The sequence below is a fragment of the Schistosoma mansoni genome, chromosome 1 (genome assembly GCF_000237925.1).
Source record: "Schistosoma mansoni strain Puerto Rico chromosome 1, complete genome".
Classification (NCBI taxonomy): Eukaryota; Metazoa; Platyhelminthes; class Trematoda; order Strigeidida; family Schistosomatidae; genus Schistosoma; species Schistosoma mansoni.
Window position 1 is genome coordinate 28,328,106 of NC_031495.1, and position 15,381 is coordinate 28,343,486.

General features: G+C 29.9%; 1 protein-coding gene across 1 annotated transcript in view; it reads right to left on the reverse strand.

Annotated features, from left to right (window-relative positions):
• The window catches only part of Smp_172410 (serine/threonine protein kinase), a gene marked incomplete at both ends in the record, with an annotated part of 38,303 nt that overhangs the window by 13,817 nt on the left and 9,105 nt on the right, over positions 1–15,381 (reverse strand). Inside the window, 5 exons of the mRNA XM_018793926.1 lie at positions 1,535–1,797; positions 5,311–5,688; positions 8,426–8,924; positions 10,774–11,284; positions 12,360–12,820. Of these exons, the coding sequence (XP_018648390.1) occupies positions 1,535–1,797; positions 5,311–5,688; positions 8,426–8,924; positions 10,774–11,284; positions 12,360–12,820 (2,112 nt within the window). The remainder of the gene's footprint in view (positions 1–1,534; positions 1,798–5,310; positions 5,689–8,425; positions 8,925–10,773; positions 11,285–12,359; positions 12,821–15,381) is intronic.

Here is a 15,381-nt window from a genome sequence, read left to right on the forward strand (position 1 = left end):
GCACAAACAAGTGGCTATCAGGACTCAGTGGCCGAGTGGATAACGCGATGGAGTTTGAAGCGAGGGTACTGGGTTCGAGTCTCAGAGTGAACATCAACTCTGAGATGTAGGTACATTCAGCTGACGAGTCCCAAATAGGACGAAGTGACGCGCGTCCTGGATTCTACTGATAGCCACTATCCATCCCTGCTTACTATCCATCTATTTGTTTATCTATCATATTTGATGAACTTCATTAAAATTTAAGAATCAGATCATTCTAGTCATCTGTACTAACTTCTTAACTGTGATAGGGAATCAAGATAATGGAATCACTAATGGATCAATAAAAATCATTCTACAGTACATTATATGTTTAAATTAACAACTATATCATATTACATTATTTCAATGGTTATAGTTTGTTTTTATTCATCACTTATATAAAACCAAGGTGAATATCAATTCTGAGATACAGGTACATCCAGCTGACGAGTCCCAAATAGGACGAAGTGACGCGCGTCCTGGATTCCACTACTAGCCACTATCCATCCTAACTTTTAAAGTTATGATTTATTTTATTAACTAATTGATATAGTTTTATAAGAATGAATAAATAAACGTAACAATGAGGTATGTAAAGGATTTAAATAAAATTTCTCACATTAATATATTTTTTATTTCATCTATATTATTCTCTACATTATGAGTTCTCTGAGCAAAACACCTGATATGATAGGTATCTTATGTTGTCTATATTTATTCTGGTTATTAATCTCACGAATTTATTTAACATATAAATTTTATTCAAGTTAACAATATATACTAGTCATTTTGACATAGTTTTGTTTTATTTTACCAATGATTGTAAATACACATACTATAATTCTAAACGATATATATATTCACCTTAAAATTAGTTTTTATTTTGAACCATTAATTTTGACTCATAACTGTAAACTCGATGAGAATATATTGAAAAGAATGTTTCTCTTCCAATTAACATATCTTTATTTTAATATCTTAAGGGTTTCGAGATTGCACATTTTGTTTGTTTTCATTATAAACAGACTAACATAAACTGAAAGACTGTTTAAAACTTCTAACGAATGAACGATTAGTTCTTACAAGTTTTGAAAGTAATACCAAATTTATCAGTAGTAATGTCTCATTGAAGAATTTCATCACCTACAGAATGAAACACACCACCAATAGCACTGAACAACGGTAGCGATAGATAGCAAATCGAAAGCATTAAGTGAAAGATCTAGACTTATCTGTCTAAGAGAACTGTGGCTGCTGCTAGACTACGAGTTACCATTTCTAAAGGGTTTTTTACTAGCGCTAAAAAACATCCAAGTTCCCTTGGATTTTCAGTGGTTTTGCAGTTGGTGCCATTTTGAGATAAAGGCAAACCTTAGACATGCTGTTAAATAGTAATGATTGACCAGTGAAGCCATGTTCTTCTCCCAAAACTCGTACATATTTTCTCACTATTTTACATACGTGCACATTTGTATAAATAGATGTATGAATAAAAGGTAATCAAACTCACTTTAATAAATTCCATAACAAGCCATATTTCACTTGCAGTTTCAAATTCCTCATATAAACGTACAATATTTGGATGACGACAGTGATGTAATATATGAATTTCGTTTAGTAACATAGCTTCTTTACCTGTAAGTTTGCTTTTCTCAATTATTTTCAAAGCATATTGATCATTTGTATCCCGCCTTTTTCCTAGTTTAACAATGGCAAAATTACCATCACCTAGTTTACGACCAATTTGATAACGTTTCGATAAATAATCAGGATCTTTTTATAAAAGAAAAAAAGACAAAGTAATAAAAACAATTGGTTTAACAGTATTAATGTTTAAATCTCTCCAGGTAAGTAGAACTAACTGAAAGTGTTGAATCCCTACTGTTTCATACAAGATCTTTAGTTACTGACTGAAATTTTCTCTTATTGACTGTAAATGCTATCACAAAATAAATATATGTTTTCAATATCCGGATATGTAAATGAGTTAACAGACATATCAAGTATTTGTGTTCCAAGGCACATTTCTGAAAAAGGTAAAACTTTTCGTTTGCTAAACAAATAATACAATTTAAACAATCTTCATTCATCGTACGTTATTTTATTCTGACCAAACTTCCAATTTATACGGTTTTACAAAACATTCATATCCAAGTGCAATCAGAAATAACGGTCAACGTTTACATCATCAATTACCGGACCTCAATGATGTAATTTTATTTCCTTACTATGTAGAAATATTTTGTGGATTTTTATCGTTTGTTATAGTATTTTTGAACCCTTGTTTAAAGTGAAAGGCTATCTTAGCGTAGCGTCGTATACTTAGTCCATCAAACTATTCATTTTAGATACAATGTCTTAAAAATATTGGTTCTATGGTGACACCAAATGGTATCTTCAATGGTTTTTAACATACTAGGGAGTTGATGAATTTTTGTAAAGCCTTGTATGAACTGAGAACTCAACCACAGTTGAGGTTAAAACACCTCATTGACGATCTCAACTCATTCAATGCTCTTCAGTAATAGTAGTAGGAATTTTCTGTTCGAAAAGCTTTATATATCCCGTTCCTTTAAGCATATATGCTGTATGAAACATAGGATACGATGCACACAACATGCATTCCTTCATTTTATTTCGATTTCCGAAGAAATATAACAATTAGTTTGAAATTTATTGTTAACAAAATACAAGTTATAAACATTCATGTTATGGGATTTTATTATTCGCCTGGAATATTTTGAACTCCTGGGATACAAAAAGCGTAAGCGTAAGATTTAGGAATTGTATATTTAATCCTTAAAGTTGACCATCTTTTTACGTAATTGAAAACAGCAACATGAGGCTCAGTGGCTGAATTAGAGAAGGTGAAATCCTTTTTAAAATTACAAACATTGTAATTTATTATTGCACGAAACAAAGGCTGAAAAGTACTTAAAATCTTTAGAAAGGTAAAACGTCTGATTATTTCGATAGGATACGTATTGAAAGTATTTAAGGAAATTTTATTGCTTTGATTATTGTGATTTTATCATATTTTTATGCATTGGAAATTTTTAAACTCTTACAACTAATCACTAAGTCTGTACCTCCTCATATAGTAAACATCCAACGGTGAATAACTTTACAAACTAGTTTAATTTCTGGGGTAACACACATTTTAAAGACTTCACATATATATCCTTGTAGAAACAGCGTAGTTTGCTTCCAATTTTGACTATTCTACCCATCGTTATATAGTTTTAACTAACACAAACGTGTATGATATATGCTTCCTAATGAGCATTCATAAATTTTGAGTGAAACAGACGACTTATGTAGTTTCTTTAGTTGCAAATTTTATTTACCTTTTCAGATGTCTCCTTGATGTTTGTCAGTAATACTCAATATATGGCCCGTTTCAAATGCGTGTTAAAGCAAGTTTGCATATCACATCAACAAGGCAAGATGAAGTCAACAAGACTAAGGGACTAAAATAATGGTAGTAACGTTGGTGAGAAAGACTAAATATTGGAGAATACGGTTCAAAAGAACGAATGAATTCAAGAAATACAACGTATGAAATGAAGGTTAGGCTCAATGTTCAGATAAAGATAAGGAACAAAGGCTCCTAAACCTGTGCCACTGACTTCGAGACATATCACGCAACACCACCGGTCACAGACTCATGTCAGTCTCCATATTCCAACGCGAATTATTCCATCGGTTAATGATTTCACTGGCTGATGTTGTGCCTTAATTTGGCCGCCCTTAGCTTTCTTGCAGCTTATTTCTAATCCTACCAACACTAAATTCTGAGGTATTTCAAAGCTAGGCCTACGTAAAAAATGCCCAAACCATCTCGACCGGTAATCTCCAACCCACTGGGTTGGTTTCATTTACGAAGGTTCATAAATTGTTAACAAAGTACAAAGAAAACACTGTAAAATATTCATCTACAATTTTCAGAACAATTCTGTGAGACAGAACAATTTACCCTCACACTTCAACTGATCAAAGTATCTTAAGGTAATAAGTTAGTATATGAGTAAATATTCGTATGATAATTCCAACAATTGCATTTATTGACAATGCATAGCAATTTTATCGACTCCTACGTTTCAGAAAGTTAACGAATAAACTTAAAATTTTCTATCTTACAAAATATAATCCTCTGTAACTGGCAAAATGTGTAAACTAGTTTTACACTATCTTTAGTTTGTTGATTATTGTATAAAATTAGGTATAAAAAGGAACAATAATACCATACGTTCATAGTAAATAGAAAATATATACCGTAATTTATTCAGTGTAATGAGATTGTCATTATACATTTTTCCGTATTTATTTATATTTAATGCTAATCATAGTTAAATAAAATACTTGGAATTATGTATGATTGAAGTTCATTGACACAACGAATACTTAATGTTTATTACCATACAATAAACTAGTTTGATAACTCAATAACAAAAACATTAAAAAGAATAACACAAAAACACATAAATTAACAATTTATGTAAAACAACTATTTTTATTTTGAACATCCAATATAAACAAAAGATGGTTAGATTCACATGGTGTTGTTTACTTGTGTCTTCCCATTATTATTTATGACTGCAATTGATCAGTCTCTTGTTGGCATATGTGCATACGGTGCGTATTACCTCGATATTGCCTGAAGTCACAAGCTTTATAAGCAGAGATGGATAATGGCTATCAGTAGAATCCAGGACGCGCGTCACTTCGTCCTATTTGGGACTCGTCAGCTGAATGTACCTGCATCTCAGAGTTGATGTTCGCTCTGAGACTCGAACCCAGTACCTTTCGCTCCAAACTCCATCGCGTTATCTACTCAGCTACTGAGTCCTGATAGCCACTTGCTTGTGCAATCGGGTGAAGTTTAAATTTACTCAGTATTGTTTGTTTGTTTGAATCTTCCCATTATTATTTAGGACTGCAACTGATCAGTTTCTTGTTGGCATATGTGCATCCTGTACGGACTGCCTGGATATTGCCTGAAGTTATACTTTAGACTGTTATTAGTCATATAATATTGCAAATTGATTGAAGTTAGACATGAAACCTATAGGACGACAGATCAGTGGTTTAAAGTTTGGGTGCACGTTACTAGGCCAAAGATTCTAGGTTTAAATCTCATGTATTTGTGGACATGAATTGTTGATTTAACCTATTTTCCCTTGAACAATGTTTATGTTTAAATGATCTGTGAACAAATGAATGATATATAGGCATATGAATATATGATAAATACTGGAAATTTTGGACTGGATATTATTATCTTACCTGAAACATATGTTACTCCAACTGCTGTGTAGACTGATTTCAATTTATCATTATTTGGTTTTTTAAGTCCACTTACTGTAAAACAATTCCCAATTAATTTTTGTTGTGCACCATCAGAAACATCCAGTAGTTTGACAGAAGAGGTATGATTATTATTAGTAGCAGCAGTTGTGATAATGTTATTGGTAACTACATCTGGTGCATTTGAATTCAAATTCTGTTGCGTTGTGATATTTACGTTAGCATTACATCTAGTGATATCATTGTTATTTTCTTTTGGTATTTGATTTACATCTTTATCATATGTTTTATTCATCGGAAGTTTGGGGGAGTTTTGTTGTGCGTTTAAAACAGCACGTTCAGCGGGCAATGATTTTTCTGTAAGAACAGAGTGATTTTCGAGATTTATCAACAAATAATAATAGAATAAAGTTTCTTTTAAAAAAGGTATTTACTTGCACTCAATTACTTTGGCTTCGAGTGAAGTGATAATTTGAACAATGAAGAAATTCCTGAAGAAATAGCTACTAAAAACAAGTGATCCAGTTTATTCCAATTTTTTTAAATAATTCATATTTTTATAAGTAGAGAAATAGGCTAGTTGATACCATTTATATTAACATTTTATCGGCTAATGAAAATTTTATACGGTATTTCGAGATCGCGTATATATCCATTCTTAGTTGTATGTACAAATATTATTCATCGAAGTACAAAATTATCTAGTTGTTCAACTAGATTCTATTAAGTAAGATAAAGAGATAAAAGTAGACCGACCTAAGTTTACAGTCTACACAGTTGAATATAGAGTACATGTTGAATTCTAATAAGGAATGAATGAAAACAAGGGAAGTAGAAACTTCTATACCATACTATACCTTCATGTAAATAGATTCACGAAAGATAACTTGAAATTGTTAAATAACATTTTAATCTATAAACTATTATCAACTTGACAGTTAAACACACATCATGTTTTACCTTATCTATTGTCTAAATTACTGTTCACGACAAATGAAACAAACAGATAGACTGATAAATCCTCATATATTTACTTATATTTTTAAATTATTCCATGTTTAAATGTCTAGTCAGAAGTGATAGGTCATTTAAAGTAACTAAATCAGAAAGTTACTTTTAAAAAAATTAACTGATATAGATTAATCATTCTCTGAATTTCATTGTAATGTTTCAACATTAACGAGATGTTATATTTTACTTCTAGATGAGTTGATGTAACAAATTATTATTTTATTAATGAGATTTAAGATTGTAAGTAATTTTTAATCAGTCAAAGTTCCTACAGCACATGTATGTGGTACTTTCCTCTTCTCAAGTAATAACTACAACAGATATATCAAAAATCACTTATATGACCTCAAGAAGTTTTATATATATCACGAAATTTTATTGAGCTCGATGGTGTAAGCGCTTAGTATTAAAGGTATTAAATTACTCAATATACATATTATTTGTATTAAAAGCTTGATCGTAATAAAGATAATACTAACAATGAGATTCCTTCAAATCGCTGACTTTCTGTAAACATTGCAGTAAAGTAAATAAAGATTTTAGAATAGCCTATTTTCTCGCTTTTCACAAATCAATAACATACTTTTCAAAGAACTCAAATACAGTTTCATTTAAGACCATGGTATGGTACTCACATAACTACGGTTATTATATATCTAATTTGAAAAGATTATTCCGCAATTAGTCGTTTCTGTCTGCATCGCTCTTCTCTTAATTCTGAAATCGGACGCACAAATGTTCTTTGAAAATAATGGATTTTTATAAAATTACGTAGTTCCACTTATTGAGATACTTTAAAACAGAAGACAGATATTTCACTTCAAACGTAAATAGGACTATAAATATTTGGGGATAACCGAAGATTTAGTCACATCATGTTATATATTGGATGAGTTTTAGTTTGAATCATATGGTTATATGTTTAGGTTTCCGGCAACTGAAAACAAGTGTCATATCATAAAATAAGTTACAGAGTTCAAGATCTTTATGTATTTTATGTTGTTTTTTGCACGAATAATCTAGAAAATCCAACCCAATGTATAATTGTCTAGTGGATTTGTAGTTTACTGTAATATTTGCCTTAGTACTCACTTCTAACATAATTTTGACTGTTTCCTGATTATATATTAGTATTAAGCGTTTACTTGTTATGTCATGTAAATCACTATTCAAGTCTAATTTTACTCATCAAACTTGTATAAAAATATTTTGAGTAATTTCCATTAATTATAACGTTAATTATTTTGAACTGTATTGACATTGACTATTTTGAGTTGTATTTTATCACACTGAACATACAATAGTAACTATAGAACACAATATACATTCTCCATATGTATATATAGTTCTAATAGTAATATATCATAATAAAACTGCTGAGAATAAATATCCTTCTCCTCATGTTACACGTCATTACTTTTAATGTTATCATTATAAATAAATATACTGACTATAATCGTTAGATTATTTTGACCGATATAATTAATTAGAATAGATCGATTGTGGCTATCAGTAAAATTCAGAATGGGCGTTTTGTCCTGTCTGAGATCCACCTGTAGGATGCATCTGCAGCTCAGATTGCGACTTGAACACAGTAACTTTCGTTTCAAAGCCAACTAATTGTCTACTGAGCTACCGAGTCTAGATAGCTACTAATTTGTCCAAGAGACATAATATTTGTATCATTACTAGTAAATGTTTGGGTCATCCTGTTGTTAAAATCCAGGACTACATTTTAAGCAGTCTTCGCTCTCATATGTTTATTCCTACTGATTGCCTTAAAATGGTCACTTCATTACGTTATTTAGAATAGTTGGGTTATGCAATATACTATGACCACAAAATAAATTCACTACGCTTAATTCATCGTATAAACACTACAGTTTGACGTTGAAATTTTTCCTTACTAATGCGTATGACAAACACGAGTTTTCAGTAAAGTGTCATTATAAATCATGTCAATTCTAACATCAATAAGTTTGCACATATCGTGTTTATTCATTTATCAATAAGTGCATGAACTTAATAAACTCATATTCGAAATTAACACATTCGTCCAAACCTAAAGGATTCAACTACTTACTTTCAGATGAAATTTCTTTTTGAATCCCAGGAGAGTGATCACTTTTTGTGGCATCCGAAACATTATCCATTTTCTGGAGTTTAGTTTCTATTTGTATGTTGTTATCTTGATCATTAATAATATGATTTTCATCAATTTTGGATTTATCATTGATTAATACTGGTTTGTTAATATCAACTAATGATTTTCCCTTCTCGATGAATCCCTTATTATTGCAGGGATTAGTATTATCATTTCTTTTTACATTGTGATTCGACTGTAATGTCTGATGAGATTGTTTACCAAATGTGATATTACTGAGGTTTCCTTGTGTTTTATTAATGACACTACTCGTGTTACTATCTTTATTTTTAGTAATACTAGATGTATTATTATTAGTAACCGATGTGTTTGTTTTCAGTTGTTGATTTAATTTAAATTGTTGTGCAATGAATGACTGATCTGTTAATTTAGAAGAATGTTGTTTTGATTCCCCTGTATGTGGTCCAATCTTATTGATCTGTGCATCATTATTATCAATAGTAGTAGTATATGTACTCATGGTTAATTTCGTTGGATTATTGTTTAGATTTTGGACTTTATCTTCTTGATAGTTAGTTAATTTCGAAAGATTTTTTTCATGGGTTTTAATTTCCAGTGAATTTCTATTGACCACCTGGTGAATTAAAGGAGAAAACGGAAAGATAAAATACACCACAATCTTTTTTCTCTATAACTACAGAAAATACAGAGTAAGTAAATAGTATAGATGTATTGTTTATAAGTTGTTTGTAGATGTTAATGTAATGTACTATGGCAAATTATCATTTTACTAAATCAATAGTTCCAAGTTTATCAACCTTGATCAATTTTATTAACCATTTAATCACTATGACATTAATTATTTCCATTAAGTAAGTACAACGATTTGGTTAACACCTAAACTATGCTGATAACTAATTAGAATGAAAACAGATAAACATTTGACGTATATTTGTGTTAACTTCATGAATCATTATTATATGTATCATAGTTTTGTTGTAGAACGAACAACGTGCTCATATCAAATATTATAACTCGCAAATATCAATTACATTAACTACATTACTAAAAAGTGTAGGGTCTTTTATAATTTAAGTTATTATTATTTCATTGAAATTATTGTCACCATCCTAAACATTTCACTACTATTTACACAATTTCTATCTATTTTATCATTTTCACTCTCTCACTAATAATTTTGACAGGGTTCTTGTTGCTGATTGCGTCATAACCTGTCTCTGACTCATTCCATCCACATACTACGAATCAAACTTCCATAATTATGAAAATCATATGTCAGTACTATATATCTGACATCAAATTAGATTTATTACGTATATCATTTATTCAATCAGTGAGGGATTTTAAGCCACACAAAATTAAACATATTTACTTCATTGAGTAATTACACTAGTTGGCTAATCGTCTTTTTAGGGCGTACTTGTAATTGTGAATTTTTAGTTAAATCGAGATATTTCTCTGAAAATTCTTTTCATTCAAATGTGAGTGTCGGCTATGTGAATTATTGAAGAGATTGCAAATTACAATCAAAGAACTATCCATACCATCAATAAACACAGGGTGGAAGGTTGTATGTTCACGATTCAAGTAGAACACAGTGTCAATGAATCACTGGACTAGTATCAAATGGTTTATATGTTCCACTTCAGCTGATTTTGTTATATCCTGTGCCAATTCATGAGTGAACAGTATCAACATCTGCATAACTAGGAGAGCAGATTTGTGTCATAGGAAATAATGGTTCATCAGCTAACATCATTTTATGGTGACACTTTCAAATTACGTGACTACCTTCACACAACCTTATCATTATATTAACTGTTGAACAACTCACTTAAAGAAGTACTTCATCCTGACATATAAATAAAATTTAGTCGAGTGAAATTCATATCAATGCAAACGGGTTTTAAATAAATAACTTGAGGAATTATACAGTGTGCGACTTATAGCTATTTACGATTCCATAGGTCACAGCCAATTGGGGAATTAAAAGCAAACTTAACTTCTCATTATTTACTTAGCCAAAATCATTGAAAACCGAGTGAGAGTTGTTCCCATTTATATTAACTGATTGATCAATATTCTGAGTGAACATCATAGCAAAAGAAAATTATATCTTTCAGTCGAGTGAAGAAACGATTAGTCATATACATGAAACACCATCTGTGAATTACTTGAACCAAAATTTGTAATCAAGGTTATTTCATAATTCTTAATCAACTCAGATAAAACTTAATTAGTTTGCTATTTTTTATAAATAAGAAAACACTTAATTAGCAATACATTATTTGTTTCCATTTAATTACTTTATCAACATGGTGATTTTCTGGTAATTTATTTTCTTTCATAGCCAATTCATGACGACGATTTTCAGTTCGTTGAAGAACCCTTTCACCAATCTGTAGACAGTTATGATATCTTGATAATAGTTTACTTAAACTATCAGACTTTTTCAACTGCTGATTTCTATGTTGTTGTTGAAATAGTGAGGTTGACAACAAAAAAGGAGAATGAAAGGGATACACAGGAATTTGATATGATTTCTGTTGATTTTTTGAAAGATTTTGTTGGTAAACTGAATAATAGAACGGTGAAAACGATGTAACTGAATTCGCATGAAGTAATGTATTGTTCATATCGTTATTAATGTTATCCGGTTTTAATACTTGAGGTTTTAGTAATCTTTTTGTATTGAAAGTGTTCTCATGTAATTTTATACTGGATTTATTAGTTAATGATAATTCTTCAAAGAATTTTTCTGAATGAAAAAAATTATTCTCCTCTATAGTTGAAGGAGAGGAAGAATCTAGTTTAAAACTGAAAGGGAAAGATACATAAAAGAAATATTATAAGCAAGAAAATAAGATTAAATTAAAGTTACACTCCCATTGGATTCAGATGACACATTCACTTAAATTGATTTAATCAAAGTTACTTGATATCAAACATATTGGTTCCTACTTTTTGAAACTGATCATCTGTAAAATTACTGATAAATTCAATTGTGTGATAGTACAATTTCAGCTTGAAAAACAGTATAATTTGTATAAACAACTATAGAAATAGTCCTGCCTTATTTTGATGTATTAATTTGATTCCGATGATGTAATGAGAAGACGAAGGTTAACAAGATTATGTGTTATATTTGCGCAATACATTTCGAACAATCTGGTCCTATATATACTTGTTAACACATTTTATATGAAAAATTAAAGGTCAACTGAACAAATTAAAAAGTAGGCAGAAATAAAAACAAACATAACGTACACAAAATAATGTGGAAACCACGCTGGATAATAAATCAGTATTACCAGGGTAGGGTGAGGGTAAGGACAAATTGTTTTTGAACACATAAAGTGGGTTTCAGTTTCCGTATAGCCAAGGCTTCAATAAACCTTAAAATACACCCTTAAATGCTTTTGTATAAAACTGAAAAAGCTGAATTGATATCAACCTTATGACCGGTCTCAACCAACTGTTTCGTAGTGGAGGAAGATGTTTGTCTATTCTATGATCTTATTTGACCATTGTGTGTTCAACCACACTTACTTGCAGATTACGATTGCTGCTCCGTGTTTCCGCACATACATACATACATATGCTGTCTTCTCATTGCATTATCAAAATTTGTCAAGGAGACTAGCTATTAATTTGATTTCTTTTCAGAATTTTAAAAATTGGTCTTCTTAAATCGTACATTTTAACTAATTAATGATTTCTTAAGATGAATTTTAAGTCGTACAAAAATTTATTGGTAGCATAAAAGTCATTATGAAAGACTGACATTTCAGTTTTCCACTGTCATTTATTTATATTTTAAAACTAAGTCGTAAATTATAGTATACAAATGATGTATTACAATGTAAGAAATTTACAAAATCTTATAGCATACTTTGAATAATTGTGATTTGGTTTGACATATTCAAGATGTTGAGGAGAATTGACTTGTTTTAATAGTTTTGAATGAGATTCTACAGATGATAATTTATTTGGTTGATCTTTCATAAAATTAATGGAATTATTTGTGAATAGGATAGATTGTTCTCCATGAATTTGTTCTTCATCAATTTTGGGTAAAATATTATTGTTAATTGTTAATTCATCAAATCCACTATCTTTTTTCTCATTTTCTATAAATGATTCATTTGATGAATATTTTATATTGGAAATGATATTGTTTGTTTTCAGTGATAATTTTTGTTTTGGTCTTGGAATTTCAAATAATAAATGCTTGTTTACATCAAACTGTTGACTGGTTTTCATTCCAAAACCTCGATTTCGTAAACGACGTTCCCATTGATAAACTACACTGGATGGATCAGGATGATCTGGCCAAAATTCTGATAAAATAGCCTATTAAAATATGAAAATACTTCTAGTAAGATGTGAATTTTTCCCACTTCTACAATAATCACGCTTTTTATAAATCCCACAATTCCGTTTTATAGTTTAACGATAGAAAACGAAAAAGTTTACTAACAACTAACAACTTTTAGAAAATGAAAAAGGGACCGTAAAAATAGTTCTTTTCCATTAACGCATCATGGTAGCTTCCAAACAGTATCCATACTTTATAATTATTAACAGAATGAATATCAAGCACATGTAAGGAGAAGGGGAAACTGAAATACGGCAATGGAAGAGTAAAAATCCTACTGTTGTTTTACAGAGTATACATTCATATTGTTCATAAATGACAGTTATTAGAGCAAAATTTCCTAAATTTTACTAACCAAAGTTATAAATTAAGCGACAACATCTTATTTCCAGATTTAACGATAGTGAGTAGATCAAACAAAATGTTAAAACAATGTTTGTGTAATGAAACACCGATTGAGTAAGATTTACTTTTAAAGGTTTGTGAAGATCAAATACCAAACCAATTCAGGAAAACATCGCTCATTTGATCTGTTGATATTGATGAAGATAGAGCAAACCTGCTTAGTAAGGACGTATAACTAAGACGATTGATAACTTAAAAAGAACCAAGGATGATCAAAACCTCAAATAAGAACAGTTTCTACGAGACCACATTTTTAAAAATTGTAATACAGTGATGACTATCATCGATTCAACGAAAATATACAATCAACATACTAATTTTAGTATCATTTAAAATCCTTTAAAAACTCTTTATTAAATCAAATTTAGTGATCATTAACATTATCATCATTTCGTGAATAAGAGATTAAAATAAACAAAATATTATTTTTCATAAATGAAGTTTTAAGTTGAGTAGTAAACAGTGTTGGATTTATCTAGTCCTCATTTAAGTCTAACTGTTATCTATCTTTCTATCAGGAAACTTTATTGAGTTATAAGTATGAATGAACGTTTTCACCAATAAGCAAACCTCTAATGTTCTACATTGTTTATGACTGATTGGATATGCAAAAACAATCAGTACCTGTGTTTATCGTAGCTGATATATTTATCCCAACTTTGCTGTCAACATCGAGTACGTTTTTATTATTTACAAATATCGTATAAAAGTTCACAATCAAAAAAGTAGTTTTCATCTACACCAAGTTGACATGTTAGGCAGAATTACTTTATCTCCATCTAAGAAATTTATACTACGTTAGATAATTTACTGAACTAATATATCTTCTAGCTGTACAAATAACCTACTTATATGTTAATTTGAGGTTTTAATGATAAAATCTACCAAATACTTTTTTAAAGAACACTTACCACGGGTAGTTTTTCTGATCTTTATGCATAGACTCGTGTGATTTAATTAAGTATTTTAACATAGAACGTCTTGCTTTTATTTCTAATCTATATTCCAATGACTATGTTGTCTCACTATATTTTTATAAACTCACGTATACACATACATTTAAGTCATGTGAAATAATTGATTTAATACTGATCTTGCCATTTACGTTTACATGTTACTTCATATGATTCATACGAAACCTTGAAATCAAATATTATACCAATAATAACAGAGCAATTAACTGTTTTAACTCGTTTTAAACGGCTTGCCAATGATCATAATCGACCTTCAGAGATTCATGTTCATAAACAAGTGAATTTTGGAGTAGAATATAAGTGCTCAATATTGAGCAACATTGGACAATGTGTAGAAGGTAAGGTTACAGTCGCTTCACTTATAGAAATCTCTAATCTGTTTCTCAAAATTATCACCTTCTGTTCCAATTTGTCGTGATCAAACAGATTGGGGATTACTACTGATTAGAAGACTGAAGTTAAAATAAGAATAAATCTTTAACCAAATAGTTTTTCGATCTTTATTAAATAATCCCTTTTAGTGGCTCAGTTGTTTCAAGCCAATGTTGAATCAGTATAATGAATAATTCTATTGATATCCAAAACACCCTTAGAATTTGTTATATAGCTTCCTTTTCTTGGAACTTAACACACATATTGTTTAACAGTGTTTCAGTTTATGAATGTTAATTATGACTAATCTGTTATTTTATTCACTATTTATAAATGTGCATTATTACTGAAAAAATCCAGAAAAAGTCTACATACACTTTTTGTTTCACATTTTAGAAGAGTGTTTTAAACATAAATATCATCCAAGAAGATATTCGGTAGCTTGATAATTTAACTCCTATAAGCAATTATAAAATGTGTATATACGTAAGTGTCCTACTCACTGAGTTTAGATTTTAAAGAGTGAAATATCTAATTATAAAACAAACCTTTTGACTTCTTTTGTTCTTATTAGTTTCAATTAAAACTGAGCAATGAAGAAAGATTATAAAATTGAAAATAAATAAATTTTTTATAGTGGCTTGCAATTATATACTGAATGAAGCTCACCATTTAAGTGTACATGTAACTAAAATGTAAATCTTTACCTCAAAACAAGAACTTGATACCTGTCACTCTTAAAAGCTATTACTCACTAACTTTCTTTTAAAAATAACGAAACTCAT